The 16,474-nt window shown below is 48.2% G+C and overlaps 1 protein-coding gene across 1 annotated transcript in view; it reads right to left on the bottom strand.

Annotated features, from left to right (window-relative positions):
• TXLNG (taxilin gamma) overlaps positions 1-16,474 on the bottom strand; it is a 290,841-nt gene that overhangs the window by 34,168 nt on the left and 240,199 nt on the right. Inside the window, exon 9 of the mRNA XM_086934258.1 lies at positions 7,748-7,843. Within this exon, the coding sequence (XP_086790384.1) occupies positions 7,748-7,843 (96 nt within the window). The remainder of the gene's footprint in view (positions 1-7,747; positions 7,844-16,474) is intronic.

The raw sequence follows: 16,474 nt of genomic DNA, 5'->3' as shown, positions 1-16,474 counted from the left end.
CTGATGCCTTGTATTTTTTGTCCAGTCTTGGAACCACTTCCGATACTGAGGTTGGAGTCTGCATCAACTGCAGACCCTGTTCCCATATATAGTCAACAATAGGAATTGACCTGGTAGTTTTCTTAAGCGGTTCCTTAAAATCATAAAGGAAACAGTCACTTTCTTGAGACTCCATTGTAATGTGGAATCTTTTGGCCGCTCTCTCCACCAGATTGTTGAACCCTCCTATATCCACAGGTGGTGAATCTGAGATAGTGGGCACCGGGGACGCTGGAGAAGAAATGATGTAATCATCTCCGTCATCATGATTGGACGATGCTGACGTAGTCGATACTGTTGTCGTCGACGTCGAGCCGTAGACGAGAGACACAGCCTTCTTTTGCGCCGATGGTGTCGACGAGGTAGTCGTCGACGACGGCGCAGGCTTTTTGAAGGTGTGAACCTCCTTGTCAGACGCTGATGACTTAGCCTCTGAAGACCTTTTGCAGCCTTCTTTGGAGGAGCGTCTGTAGGGCTAGGGGAAGCCACCCTTGGCCTTTTTAAAGACAGCTGTGAGGAGACTGAAGAAAACTCATCTTCTTCTGAAGATTCCAGATTGTCTCTGGTCTTGAGCCTGTTAAGCCAGAGTAAAAGACGTCCTCTGTCTTTTAGCGTTTTTGTAGAAAAAGTTCTACAAATTTTGCAGTCCTTAGGTGAATGGTCCGGATACAGGCAATATAAGCATGTCTTGTGCTGGTCTTCTACATGTAACCTCTTTTTTCCACAAGAAGTACATGCTCTGAAGAGACCATTCTTCTGAGGATCAGCCACAATCAGTTTTGAAGTAAAGAAATCCAAATCTGTGAAGAAATAGGTAGAATAAGGAAACCTGAGGAGAACTCGGGTGGAGACTCCCTTAGCACAACGTGCGGTAGAAAATCTGAGAGACTGAGGCTCCTGACAGGAAGGTTCTAGAGGGAGGTGTTAGCGGATTGGCTCTCTTCTTGAGTTTGGTTCTTTTTACAAAAGGACATAGTTAGGCTACTAAGGTGAGGCCCTTAGGCCTACTTCTCTCTATATATGTCTATAGGACATTACTTTTCTATGTCCCGGAGACTCCCGTCTCGACGACGGGAATGATTCAGGCATGTGAATCTATGAAAGACACCCATAATACTGGATAATGAAGCAAACAATCAAACGGACATCCAATCTTAATCTTTTTTCCTACGTACACATAAATTATGTATTGTAAATATTTGAATCTTCAGGACCAATCAACACGGTGATCCCGAATCGGCCATTAAAGTGTACACTAACACCATTAATTGTGGCACTGCAATACTGGGCTTACTTTTAAATGGTTTCAGCAGAGAAACACTATCATCACCACCCATATCTCCTGTGGAACCAGTCGACTCATCTGAGTAGTACTAGGTGTTCCATCATTCACTTCAGAAGTTATTACATTACTACACGCCTCACTTCCATGCTCCAGATTACATTCTTCCAACTGAAACATAGTTGATCTGCATACGGACATACTTTTGCAAAACATCCCTTGCGATCACATTTGAAACACAAAGTATGGCGGGCAATCAGGATCTGCTTCTCTAGAGCCAGGGACTTCCCTAAATACTGAATTTAGGGGAGTTAGGGAAGCGTAGGGTAGTTGCCAGTGGGATACTAATCATTGGGGTTACTTTGCTCCCCATATGACCACTTCCTAGGGAAGTGAGCATAACCATGTCCCAGAATTCCTAAGAAAACGATCACAAACATGGCTACTTTTGAAAAAGTGTGTCCACCTCTGTGTAACCCCAACTTAGGGCTGGTACTAACCTGGAGGTGGCACACCTACCTGACTAGCTAATTGTCCCGGCTGTCCAGATGCCAATGGGGTCCTGGACAAAGGGGAGCAGCTTCCTCTCCTGTGAGGAGAGCCAGAGGCACTTTCCAAAGGTGGCAACTCTTTGAAGCTAGCCAACTTGGGGAGGATAATCAGCAGGTCATCCTGTGGAAGGAGTTATTTCACCCTCTTCCTGGACTGGCGTTTGTTGTGGGTCTCCTGAGAGCACAGGCTCTCAACCTAGGAGGTCAGAACAGTGTCTCAGGTGGCAGGCTGGCAGAAACCAGTTAGGGAGCACACCAGAGGCTGGTAGGCTTTAAGGGGGAACCTCTAAGGTACGCTCTTGGTGCATGTATTCGTAAGTTCATCACTGGAATCAGTGTGGGTTTATCAATACGAGATGTTTGATACCAAACCAGGCCTCGAAAAATCATATAACGTTTACTAGACCTACAGGTCTAGTGACTTAAATTAGCTACTCGACCTATTTGTAATGCTCTTGACCCATAAACTGGTCTCAAAATATGTGATCATGGGCAAATATTTTAATTCGCTGAGCAGCCATTTTCTTCATTATCACATACGAGAGCACCTCCAAATGTGCACGTCCAGCATGTCTGCTGTACAAAAAAACTATTTTGCTTGATTTAATAGACTAAACTTGTTGTCCACATCTAACACAAATCTAGCCACATATAGGATACAAACAACCCCTGACTTGCCTCTTAGTTCATTAACAGCATTTTCATCAGGGCGGGGGCAGGAATGTTTCTCAACTCACTTTTAATAAATGCATAACTAAAGCATGAAGTGGTAGCACACTTATTTGTAATCAGCAGATTTTACATTGAGATGGCCACAAACCTTCCCATTGACATGCGGCTTTACTGCTAAAACTATACAGTGTAAAAACAATATTTAGAAATAGTTTCTGCAAATGTATATAATTTGCACATAAAGTAAAGTATTCTGGTTTGTTTTGCTCCTATTTAACTCTGTTTGCATCACCCTTCTTAATTACAAAAAAATATATGTTTTTGTAATCCTGATCTATTTTGAACATTTTTACATTTTAATTTACAGGCTATTCGTTTAAATGTTATGTGTTAGAGGAAAAAAAAGACACTTGACAAAAACCTCCAACTATAGCAAGAGAAAAATAAACCTCATTTTCCAAGCAGCAATTAGTTTAACGACAAACTGACATTTGACCTCTTACCTTGAACAGACAGCACTTTTCAGGATAAAAACAAGATTTAATGGCATCTTTAGTGCTCATTCACTTTCTGAATGAACAGAACTCCTGTTCCTTTCCAGCTTAAGTTTACTCAACAGATGGGACTAGTGGGTGCTAAAAATAGCTCGACCTGATAACATTTTACTTGCAATTTTGAGTGGGCGAGTAGATTTTTCTAGGTCTGCAAACATCACTATTTACAGTGAAGCCATCATGTAGCTGGGGAACTCGTTTTCACCAGTGTACAGCACATGTTTTAAAAATGTCTTTCCTGTCCACTTGCACTGGCAGTAATGAGACTGACCAGCACAGGGGCATATCTGCTCATACAGGTAGGCCCTAACATATAATATTCAGTACCCTTCCTTAGGGCTGTCAGACCTGCTGTAGGTGTGATTTACAAATATCAAAGGCAGTTTTAGGGGACATCGCACACAGGGATGTGCGACGTGTTTTCACTTGTCTGCACCAAGACACGCAGCTTTCAACAGCAGCTTTGAATGTGCTTGCTGAGGGGTCCCTTAGGGTGGCACAATTTGTGCTGCATTCTTTATGAACCATCTTTGGTACCTCAGGCCCGATACTATGCCTTTGTACAGCTACCTCAACAATCAAACTCCCTGGTTGATGTAATTGTAGGAAAAATAACGAGTACCGAGGTGTCCATGAATCACTTAAAAAACATGCAAAAAGCTAAGGGCTGTGGAAATTACGGATTCTAATCTGAGTTTGACTAAATATTTGCTAAGAAGTTGCTACCTTTCTTAATGGATCTACTTAAATATTTAAAAGAGTGCGGGGAGGTTCAATCCACATTCAAGGAATCTACTATTGTGAGCTTTCTCAAACAAGATAAAACCCCAATAAATGTGAATTCCTGCTGACCACTCTGCCTCCTTAACGCAGACTATAAACTTCTGATGAAAGTTTGGGCAACTCGAATCATGCCCGCAGCCCAGCTCTTAATACATAAGGATCAGAGTGGGGTTGTCGCTAATTGCCTTATGGCAGCAAATACCCTTTTTCTAACGAAGGTGATATATTATTGCTCTTCTAAACAAATGAGTGCGGTGATAATGATGATAGTTTCTTAAAAGGTGTTCGAAAGGATTTATTGGGAGACACTGTTTTTTTTAGCTTAAGTGAATTTGGGTTCCTCCCACAATTGATCTTGATGCTCATCCTCTCCCTCACAAGAACCCCACCACCACCAGACTCAACTTCCAGGAAGGAATGCAAGACCAACTCCTCCCTTTCCATGAACAGACAGGTCAACGCTGTTGCCTCGTGCTTTTTCAACACCCCCCGTAAGACTTTCCAATGGATTCCTCCCCTCCACCCCCCCCTCCCAATCAAGGAAGACAGTCACCCACGCACTCATCACCAGCAGGACTACGGAAAAGTCCTCTACGCCGGCATAAACAAGTCTCTAGTCCGCAAGCTCCAGCTGATACAGAAAACCGCTGCCAGACTCATCCTTGGTATCCCTAGACACAAGCACATCAGCCAGCACCTACAGAAGCTCCACTGACTCCCCATGGAGCAGTCACCTTCAAGATACTCACCCACGCCTACAAATGCCTACAAAACACCGGATCCCAATACGTCAATGATGGAATAGCCCTCCACGTACCAAGAAGAAACCTCCAATCCGCCAACCTCGTCCTTGCCGAAACCCTACGCATCCACAGAGCAATAGCAGGGGGAAGATCCTTCTACATCGCGGCCAAGACCGGGAACGAGCTCCCGATCGACATCAGACATGCCGCTTCCCTGAAGACCTTCAGGAAGGCTCTCAAGAACTAGCTCTTCGGCTGAATGGAACTGCAGACTCCTTGAGACCCTCAAGGGGGAGTAGCAAGCTTACAATTCCCCGATTGATTGATGCTTGTGAATTTATACAATAGTGCGCAGGCCAAAGTTATTGTTAACTCTAGAATGGCCGACACAATATCAATTAATCGAGGCATACGCCAGGAGTGTACTTTGCCCCCAATACTATTTACATTCTTTAGAGAGCCTCTGGTAGTGAAGTTACGTAGCGAGGCATTAGCGCACCAGCGGAGGGGATGTCCAGGCTGAAGCTATTTGCAGATGATGATATCCTTTATTTAAAAGCAGATACAGAAAATTTACAGGGGTTTCTCATGCGATTGAAGAATTCACAAGTATTGGTAGTTACAGGATAACTCAAAGAAAAACTGAATTATTGCTTTTTAATGCATCAGCTGCAGCTTTTTAAGTTTCCTTAAAGTCACATGGAAGATCGCAATATCCCATACGCTATCTAGAGATATGTTAATAATAATGTTACTCAGCTGTTTCAGTTAAATTATGTGGCAATGCTGAGGAATATTAGAGAGTTACTTGAAAGGTGGTCTCATCTCCCTCGGACAATTAGGAGGGTCACTATTATAAAAATGTCAGTCCTACTATTGCTTTTATTTCTCTTCTCCAATTTACTGATAAAAATCAGTAATGGCTATTTCCAGGAGGTTAACTCCTCTATAAGGAGTTTAACTTGGAGTAAGAAGGCTCATAGGGTGAACTTGGCTGTTCTGCAATTAGATCAGGTTCAGGGTTGCTTGGCACTATCACATATGCAGACTTTATATCAAGCAGCATTAATTTAAACTTGACTATTGGAAGGCAGTGGTCTATTGGATGATTTTTTCTTAGGCAAAATGGTGCAGGATTCTGCAATCAGCTGACCAACTTTCAGCAAAACTGCCCAGGAAGACCAGGTTCATGAGTTTAGAGATTGGCTGGTTGCCCTTTGTAAAACTTATCAGATCTTAATGGATTATTGACATCTGAAGCAAGGTCATTAAGTAGGATCATCTATATCCAGTACGGAGAAGAGGTTCTGGAATTAATGCTTTGGGTTTTAAGGAGTTAGGGGGCGGGGGGGGGGGGGGGGGGGGGTTAGGGAATCAATGTAAGCACTTATTTCTAAGCTTTCGACAGAACACATTTTATGGCAGTCAATGACCAGAATGCGAGATGAGGAACTCACCAGGTTTGCCGTATGCTTGTGAACAGCAAGCTTATGGGGGCAGGCAACTTGCATAGGCTGCTTTGTAATCATTCTATTAAAGACCACACCAATAGCTTTCTGTATAAAGGTTTTGAAAAAACACAATGTATGACTGGCAGGCTATTTCAGAGATCGGACATAAGCAGGGCCACTGGAATTATGCAATTGAGGCAATTTTCGCATGATTCTAGATTTGGCACATATTCCATCATCTACTGCATAATCTGCAGATTTTAACAACAAAAAATTTTTTTCTAGCTCAACCGAATCAAAAGCTACTAAAAATGCAGCAACGCTTGTTGCCGCGCAGTGGAAGGCCCTTTGTAAAGGTGGACTGGTCACCTTTCTGTTGCGTATTGCTATATTTGGATGTTAAACTAGTACTTAAGAGGTACAACCAATGCCCATTCAATATTAAGTTTAAAACTGACAAAATAATGAACACTATCACAAAATGTGCTGCATAATTTGCCTTTTCTTGCTGAATACCATATTTAAGGAAGGGCTCTACATTCTTGGAAGTTCCAGAAGCACGCCCAGTATTGTTCGGGTCTCCAAGGAAAACCAGTGATTGAATAAAGGGGGCAGGTTTTTTTTCGCATTAACGATTGCACATTCCCTAATTCTCCAAAATTGGAGAACTAGTTGGGTTCCAACTATCCTGGGCAGGAAGGAAAAAATGATAAGAACCAAGAAGAAGTTTGAAGAGGCATATGCAAAGAGTGTGTTTTTTTTTTTGAGAAGGTGTATTGCCATATGGCACCATCTGGAGGTTATGGAAGTTTGACCAGGGTCATAGATATTTAACAGTCTTCTGTTCTGTCCATGCAACATTCAGGATTGATTTATTAAGGGGAGTTCCAACATAATTGATCTATTTAAATTTCTTCCTGGGTAAAAACTGTCAGCTCCTGCTAGAGGGCTCAACTCCTGTGCACTTTAAACTTTTTGATATACATTTTGCACTTAAGCCACTATATATAATGGTTATATGTGACTATACCTTTTTACTCGCCCTTTATCTGGCTTTTTTTTTTTAAGGCACAGCTGCAGTTAGTATTTTTTGTTGCGAAATCAATGTATAGATTAAAAGCTTGAAAGCTGTTAATCAGTTTCTCGAAATGAGCACTTTGCCCCTAGCCACTTTATAGCAGTCTATTGTAATTTGCCCATATTCTGTATGATCGCCTTATCTGTTTTCGCTATTCATCCATTTCTGCTCAAAATAATAAACAAATTAAAAAAACATACCTGTTCTTACTAAATATGGGTATAACCGTAATTACATGTTCAGTAGACATTTTTATTACTGATGGAGTGAAAACATACAGACTGGTTTTGTGCAAGTTTTACTGTGAATTTAGGCTCCACAGGTACAACCGCTAATATGGAATTAGAGTGAAGACTAGAATGCAACATGAATGTTATCAAAGAATTTAGGGCCAGATGCATCAAAGGGTTTTGCCCATTCTGTGTCTATGGGAAAATGTGTGCATGCATATGGCCCTTAGAGATAATGGAATAAAGATTTTTAAAGCTCTGTACTAAGAACCTGGAAGATGTATTTTTTTGTTTATATGAACAGGGAACAAAACGCCTGGCAAAGGATGTAGTGCAATAAACACCATGTTAAATAATGTCTGACCTCTTCAGCCATTTGTAAGAGAACTTTGTTGTTATTTTCCCACTTTGTCCTCCAGACGATTGTTTCTTTTTCAAGCTTCTTTATTTTCTTGGTCATCTGTAAGTGATTTAAAAGCAGATAAACTTAAGCTGATTGGGATGAAAATTCACAAAATCAAAAACAAATAAACGCAGGACAGTACAGTGTTTCTGGGCAAAAACGTAATGCAGGTTGAAGTATAGCAACCCCACCAACTGACATCCTATCAACTCGGGTTTATCCATTAGCAGTCTTTTCAGTAACTCTTAATAGAAAAAAATCAAATTAAATTTTACAACCTTTGGTGTAACAAGTCAACTTCTATTTGGTGCACCTATCCCATCTCGCGAGATAGAACTCCCATGAAAAGGGATGTAAAGATTTTTCCGCTTTAGTAACATTTTATTTTCCAAAATATACCACTTCTCAGTGAGCATCCAGTGATTCATCACTGTGGGTTTCACATTTCAACCCTCAAAAGTTCAAGGGAGAATTAGAGCAGTATGTTATAAGAATGCTAATGCTCTGTGATCCAGGTGCAAAAAATGACGAGAAAACAACATGTAAACCTGACATATCACAATATAAACACTGGATGTGATCCATGAACGATATTTCACGAAAAGTAAATTGTTCATTAACTGTAAGCTTGCAATTACCAAAGTCTAAAAACACAAGTAATAGCTACATGAAAACCCTTTCCAAGATAGGTATTTAATATAAGACTACACAGTCTAGCTCTGGGTCTCATTCCGTGTCACGAGACGCCCTCAGAGTAAACATACAATTGCCATGTGTATGGAGAAAACATCAAAACCAATGACGAATTGCTATGGGGAACTGAAGGAAGGAGACTTTTGTGACTCAAGAGCGGCGCATGCGATATTGCAGCCATTCTGAATGTTGAAATGCTTGGCAATGAGAGCTGGGTGCACAACTCTTCTGCTGCAATGGAATACTAATCTGTCTCTGCTAAAGCTCTACAAATAAGTCCGACATCTCAGTTTTTCCATTTTTTTCACACATGAACCAATAAAAGGATGGAGATAAATGGCCGTGGTGTTAGGGACCTTACTTTCATATATTTCATGTATATATCTGGCGCTTCAGTAACATCAACTATTCGCACAAGTTACTACTTGTGTAACGATATATCGGTAAGAGACATTAGTTAGTGATATATTCCTTACCTTAGAATATCCCCAGGCGTCAGATCCGGAAAGTTTTGCGTAGCAGTACCCTTGCGCGTCGGTAGGCGTCGTCTGCGGCTCCGCGTCCGTCGTCGGCGCCGTGATGACGTCGGAGTACTTAGACGCCGCCTCAGCGTGCTGACGTCAGTTCTTAGCCACAGCTTTTCCGCGCCAGAAGCGCAGAGCCATGACAAAAACCGACACTGGTGCCAAGAAACTAGGGCCCTGAAAGGGGATGACCTTAACCCTAGATATCGGTTCGCAGAACGGGGAGGATGGGTGGGTTGGTAAGGAATCTATCACTAACTAATGTCTCTTACAGATATCCTTACACAAGTAGTAACTTGTGCATCTGAAAGAGACACGTTAGTGATAGATTCCTTACCTTAGAATAGATACCCCAGCAATACCATCCCCGTGGTGGTGGGTCTGCGAACCAATATTTACACCAGAAAGTCCTGGAGAACGAAACGGCTGAAGTAGCCGTCCCTCCGGACTTGACTGTTCAGGCAGTAGTGCCGCGCAAACCTGTGCAACGAGGCCCACGTAGCTGCCTGGCAAATGTCCTGCAAGGGCACACCTCGGCCCAAGGCAGTTGTAGTGGCCGTGGCTCGAGTGGAATGAGCCCTCAGCCCAACAGGGGGTTCCTTCTTAGCCAAGGAGTAACACGCCTGGATGCACATGATAATCCATCTAGAGATGGTCCGTTTGTGCACCGCTTTCCCTTTCTTAGGGCCCGCGTACCCAACAAAGAGTTGATCATCCACCCGGAACTGGCGTGTGCTATCCAGATAGAACGAGAGCGCACGTTTTGGGTCCAGACGGTGGAGCCTCTCCTCCTCTCTCGAGGGGTGCGGAGGCGGAAAGAAAGTGGGCAATGTGATGGACTGCCCAATGTGGAAGGCCGTGACCACCTTAGGCAAGAAGGAGGGCCTAGTCCTCAAAACAACCTTGTCCGGATGGACTGAAAGGAAAGGAGGCTTTCAAGAGAGAGCCTGGAGCTCACTCACTCTCCTGGCAGAGGTGATGGCTACCAGGAAGGCAGTCTTCAAAGAAAGAAGGCGAAGAGGACAGTTGTGAAGTGTCTCAAAGGGAGCGCACATCAGAAATGTTAGAACCAGGTTCAAGTCCCACTGAGGCATCACGAAGGGAACAGGAGGAAAGGTATGAGTGATGCCCTTCAGGAATCGATTTACGATAGGGGACTTGAACAAAGAAGGTTGGTCAGGCAGCCTCAGAAAGGCTGAAAGAGCCGAAAGATAGCTCTTGATAGTGCCCAGAGCAGAGCCCTGCTGGGCAAGAGAAAGAAGGAAGAGAAGAACCTCAGAGAGAGGGGCATTGAGGGGATCCACAGCCTTTGCTGTACACCATGCCACAAATCTGTTCCACCTGCAGGCGTATACCGTCTTTGTGGAGGGATGCCTGGCTGCCAGAATGATGTTGCAAACTTCAGGAGGCAAGTCAAATGGCCTCAACTGTCGCCACTCAATCTCCAAGCATGGAGGTGGAGACTGGACAGGTTCGGGTGGAGGACCGTCCCCTGCTGCTGCGACAGAAGGTCCTCCTGAAGAGGCAGACGAACCGGGGGATCGACTGACATACTGAGTAGCTCGGGATACCAGTACCTTCTTGCCCAGTCCGGAGCCACAAGGATGACTTGTGCCCGGTCGCGCTTGATCTTCAGCACTCTGGGCAGAAGAGGTATAGGCGGAAAGGCGTACAACAGACCGCAGCTCCACTCGCGACGAAAAGCGTCTCCGAGCGAGTGCCGCCTTGGAAATTCCAACGCGCAGAACTGATGACATTGCGCGTTCTCTTCGGTGGCGAATAAATCTAACCAAGGCTCTCCCCATCGCAGAAAGAGGCCTTGCGCCACGTCAGAGTTCAGACGCCATTCGTGATCCATCGAGCACCGACGGCTGAGTTCGTCCGCCCTGGCGTTCAGAGAACCTGCCAGGTGTTGAACCACCAGAGTCACGCCCTGAAGTTCCAGCCATTGCCAGAGACGCAGAGCCTCCTGGCAAAGGGTCCACGACCCCACTCCGCCCTGTTTGTTGCAGTACCACATAGCGGTGGTGTTGTCCGTGAACACCTGCACTGCACTCCCTCGGACAGACGGGAGGAATGCTTTCAGTGCCAGACGAATCGCCCGCAGCTCCAACAGATTGATATGGAGCCGGGACTCCGCCGGAGACCAGAGTCCTCTGATCTCCGCCTCTCCCAAGTGGCCTCCCCAGCCCTGGAGGGACGCGTCCGTCACAACTACGTGCTCCGGATGGGGAAGGGAGAGGGATCTGCCGTTGACCCAATCGCGGTCCGTGAGCCACCACTGCAGCTGTCTCGCAGTGCCCTCCGAGATCAGGACATGGTCGGACAGGTTGCCCCGGTGCTGGGCCCACTGAAACTTCAGGTCCCACTGCAGAGCCCGCATCCGCCACCGTGCATGATGCACCAGAAGGATGCAGGAGGCCATCAGCCCCAGAAGCCGCAGCGTCAACCTGACCGAAACACGGGATAACGGCCCGAAGATCGGAATCAGAGCCTGTATATCCCGAAACCGCTTTTCGGGCGGGTAAACCCGAAACTGCGCCGAGTCGAGAACCGCTCCGATGAAAAGGAGCTTCTGAGAGGGGCACAGGTGTGACTTCGGCACATTGATGGAAAATCCCAACTGGTGTAGGAGATCCGCCGTAGTCTGGAGGTGGCTGACGACTGCCTGGGGCGAGCCCGCCTTCAACAACCAGTCGTCTAGGTAGGGGAAGACTGAGACCCCTAACCTGCGCAGATGAGCTGCGACCACCGCCATCACCTTCGTGAACACCCGTGGGGCGCTGGTAAGACCGAAGGGGAGCACGGTAAACTGAAAGTGCTCGAGGCCTACCGTGAACCGCAGGTAACGCCGGTGGGCCGGCAGGACGGGGATGTGGAAATATGCGTCCTGTAAGTCCAACGCTACCATCCAGTCTCCTGGGTCTAGGGCAGCCAAGACCTGAGCCAGTGTCAGCATTTTGAACTTCTCCTTCCGGAGGAAGCCATTGACGTTCCTCAGATCCAAGATAGGGCGTAGGCCCCCTTTGCCCTTCTTGGGTACAAGTCGTGGGAGTAGCAACCACGTCCTACTTCTGGCCCAGGAACGCGCTCGATGGCCCCCTTGGCCAAGAGGGCCGAAACTTCCTCCTGCAGGAGCCGCAAGTGATCCCCCGATACGCAGTGGTGTTGCGGTGGCATGGCTTGAGGGGTCGTCTCGAAGGGGAGGGAGTAGCCCCTTCGGACGATCTGCAGCACCCACCTGTCCGAAGTGACTGTGCGCCAGTGAGAGTGGTGATGGCGAACCCTGCCTCCCACTGGCGTCACATGGGCCGAAAAGCACGGACTAGGAGGGTTTAGAGGCGGATGCTGCGGGGGCAGGTGTGGACTGGCTCCGCTTGTTTCCCCGACCACCTCCACAGCGGTTTCCACGGCCGCCGCCGCGCTGGACGACAGCTTGCGGCGAGTGGCTGGCGGCACGTGTGGGGGCGCCCCTTCCTTGGCCACGAAAGGAGCGAAAGGCACCCATTTGCTGGCGAGGGGCCGAGAGACCCAAGGACTTGGCCGTAGCCCTGGAGTCCTTAAAGCGCTCAAGCGCGTGGTCTGCCTTGTCGCCAAAGAGGCGACGGCCATCGAACGGCATGTCCATGAGTGTATTTTGGACGTCTGCCGAGAAGTTGGAGGGATCTCAGCCAGGCGTGGCGTCGTATCGCCACCGTCGTAGCCATCGCTCTGCCCAGCGAGTCAGTAATATCCAGTCCGCACCTGATTGAATACTTTGCTGCGTCCCGGCCCTCCACTAGGGCTTGGCCGAGTTTGGCCCGTACCTCCAACGGACACTCTGGCAGCACTTCCGCCACCGTTTTCCACAGAGAGTGAGTGTAATGGCCCAAGAGGCATGCGTTATTGGAAGACCGCAGTCCCAAGCTAAGGGACGAGAATACCTTCTTGCCATAGGCCTCGTACCTCTTGGATTCCCGATCGGGGGGAGCCGTCGGGAATGCGGTCTGGGAGTTAGAGGCCTGGATAACCAGACTCTCGGGGGTGGGGTGGGTGGACAGGAAACATGGGTCGCCCGGGGCCGGGCGGTGGCGTCTGGCCACGTTCCTATCTACAGGCGAACCTGTAGCGGGCCTGGACCAAGTGCCCAAAAGAACGTCCGTCAAGGCCTCATTAAACGGCAGCAGAGGCTCCATGGAGCATGACTGCGGCTTAAGGACCTCAGTGAGGAGGTTAGTCCTCACGGCCGCGACAGGGAGCTCAAGGCCCAAGGCCTTAGCAGCCCTCATCAACACCACACCATAAGTAGCACCCTCCTCCGAAGCCACGGTAGGAGGAGAGACAAATCCAGTGTCTGGAGAGGTGTCCAGGCCACTAGCCTCCCCAAGGTCTCCTGTCCAGTCCATGTTAGACTGACACTCCCTGGTCAGAGGGTCCTCAGACCCCTCCCAATTCTCCTCTTCCCCCATCTCCTGAGATTCAGGGTCGTAAGTGAACGGGGTCGGTTCATAGAGACTAAACTCCCCCAACGGCGTCGAGAACGACGCCGATAGGAGTCGTCCCGACGTCGGAACCGATTGAGAAGAGGCATCGGGGACGGCGCCGCCCGAGGACGACGCCGGAGGGGACACCACACGGACCGACGCCGGGGGGGGTCGTAAGGTCCACTGATGACGATCCATCGCCCGAGGAGGGTCCAGCGGCGCCGGGCCCGGAGGCGCCGACGACGCCGGGGCCGCTTTACCCTGCGGCGCCGGGCCCCAGGGCACCGGCGGTGTCGGGATCGCGGAGCCCCGCGGCGCCGGGACCGAAGGCGCCGGCGGCGACGAGGCCGAAGCACCTGACGGCGTCGGGGTCGTAGCCCCCGACACACTAGGGCCCCCAGACAGGTTCGCTGGGCCCGAAGGCGCCGCGGAACCCATCGGAGGAGAAAGGGACCTCATGGCCATGAGGAAACGCTCGATCTCCTCCGGCGTCGCGTTCAGCCCAGGGACTGGAGGGTATGGGGCCAAACGCAACGCCCGCGACTCCCGAGGAGCCGCGTGGGCGGTGTCACCCGAACCCCCGGCCGCATCGCGCGAGCGTCGGGGGGAGTCAGAAGAGCGATGATGTCTCTTCGACTTCTTATGCTTCTTACCTGACGACTTGGACCCGGAGGAGTGGCGCCGACTCCCGGAGCTGTGACGGCTCCGTCCCCGCGACCTGCCCCTCGACCTCCCGTGGGACCGCGACCTCGCCACGGCGCGGGGCCGGCTAGCGGATTTTGAGTCGCCTGCGGGACCGCTCCCGCCTGGCCTTCCTCGAAAGAGCCCGACAGTCGGAGCAGGCCTCGTCGTCACGGTCGACGCCCAAACACATCAGGCACAAGCGGTGGGGATCCGTGACCGACATGGTACGGTCGCACTCGTCACAATGCTTGAATCCGGGCATCCCTAACGGCACCGTCGGAGTCGTAAAGACTTCAAAATGGATCAAAAGATCACAAAAGTTTAGTCAAAAAGTGACTAGGGAACTGCTCTTTCCAGATCTGCGCTGGCTGGCGCGGAAAAAAGAAGAACTGACGTCAGCATGCGGAGGCGGCGTCTAAGTACTCCGACGACGTCATCACGGCGCCCACGACGGACGCAGAGCCGCAGACGACGCCTACCGACGCGCAAGGGTACTGCTACGCAAAACTTTCCGGATCCAGTCTGACGCCTGGGGATATTCTAAGGTAAGGAATCTATCACTAACGTCTCTTTCAGATGCCTGTTCGCGCTATGGGAAACAGGAGTTCCATGTCACAATTTTAAAGTGGATCATTTCAGTCTTACAATTCCAAATCAGCTGTGTTGTCAACCTTTGATTTAACCCCAACAACAAGCAGTAGTTCAAGGCTGTTTAATCTGAACCCGTTGGTGTATTATTCAAGGCCTCTGGCTGTCATACTGCTCAAACATGGGGTGAGATTCCTCTTACATGTAGAAAATTGTCAGTTTATTGTGAGCTTGAAGAACTATAAATGAGTTAATTACCTGTAAATCCAGTTCTCCAGCTTTCTATGTATGCATGCTCTATTCGTTCTCTGTTGTCAGGCTGTGGATCCCTGGTAAATTTAAATGGCAGTAAACTGTTAAAATGGCCATAGACCTCAACTACATTGGTTTAGTAGCTCATGCACCTCATTTGAAACAAACTGAACTTTGGTCAATGAAAGTGCTAAGTTTTCCAACTCCTATCGGCCACCACTGCTGAGATTTCATAGCACAAAGTGCAAACGGAGAACAAAATAAATGGGCCTCTGAAGAGGGAGTAGGGAGGGTCGCATGGGAATATATAAAAGATACCACCACTGAAGAACTGGAATTACAGTAAGTAAATAATATCTTCAGGATTTGATCTATCATATATTTACAAGCTTGAACAATTGTAATGTGTATTTGTAAAGCGCACGTTCACCCATGGGCATCTTGGCGCTGAATAACAGATGTTTGTTACCCAACTCAACGGTACTCATTGAATAATCAAAATAGCAAGCAGTCCATAATTCTAACAAAGCAGGCTCACCTATAATTAAAGAGGTTGCGGAGGATTACCTGCCCCAATTCCAAGTCAGCTGCTGTGTTCACATCCAGCCAGTAGTGCTTTGTGAATGTATGCCTGCTCTTCCAGGTAGCTTCACTGCAGACGTCTTTTTATTACGGCACACAAGCATAGAATGCTGCAGCCAGCGCCATGCTCATGGCGGAATACGCTGTCACTCTTCCCAGAAGCAGACGTTTGGCCACCCAGGAAGAGGCAGAGCCCTGTCTGTGAGAAAGTGCCCTCATTCTTGCATGGTATGTCCCCACTTTTTGCTGAATTGATGATGTTTTTTTGACTGAGTGTGCTCTGGGCTGATGCTAAACAGGTACCCAGGGCCTATGTCTCTTCCCTAAAATTGCATTGAAGCCTAAACCCAATTGACATCTCTGGCCACATGTCAGCCCCTAGTAAATGGTACCCATGGTACCCAGGGAATTGTGACCAGAGAAGACCCCCTAAGGGCTGCAGCACTTATTGTGCCACCCTTAGGGGCCATGTACCTTGACACCCACAGACTGCCTTTGCAGGCTGAGTGTCTAGGTGCAGAACTAAACAAAGAGTCGACATGGCACACATCCCTGTGTGCCATGCCCACAACCCCACTGCCCTGGCATACATCAGCCACCCCTCTAGCGGGGGGCCCTATGCCAGTGGTGTGGGCACAGGTGCATGAGCCCTGTGCCCCTACAGAGCCCAGGGCCATTCCTGGGCACTGTAAGTACAGTGATGCCATTAAGAGTATATGGTGCTGGGAGGTTGTCACTACGAACTCCACCGCACCATAATGGCTACAATGAACACTGACAAGTTTGATATCAAACTTCTCAGCACATTAAACCCACACTGATGCCAGTGTGGGATTTAATGTAAAATGCACTACAAAGGGCATCTTAGAGATGCCCCCTGAAACCTAACCTACAATCCACGT

This window comes from Lissotriton vulgaris, chromosome 8 (assembly GCF_964263255.1).
Source record: "Lissotriton vulgaris chromosome 8, aLisVul1.2, whole genome shotgun sequence".
NCBI classification, from domain to species: domain Eukaryota; kingdom Metazoa; phylum Chordata; class Amphibia; order Caudata; family Salamandridae; genus Lissotriton; species Lissotriton vulgaris.
The sequence above is the reverse complement of the archived record's forward strand: the minus strand, read 5'-3'. Positions and strand labels throughout refer to the sequence as shown.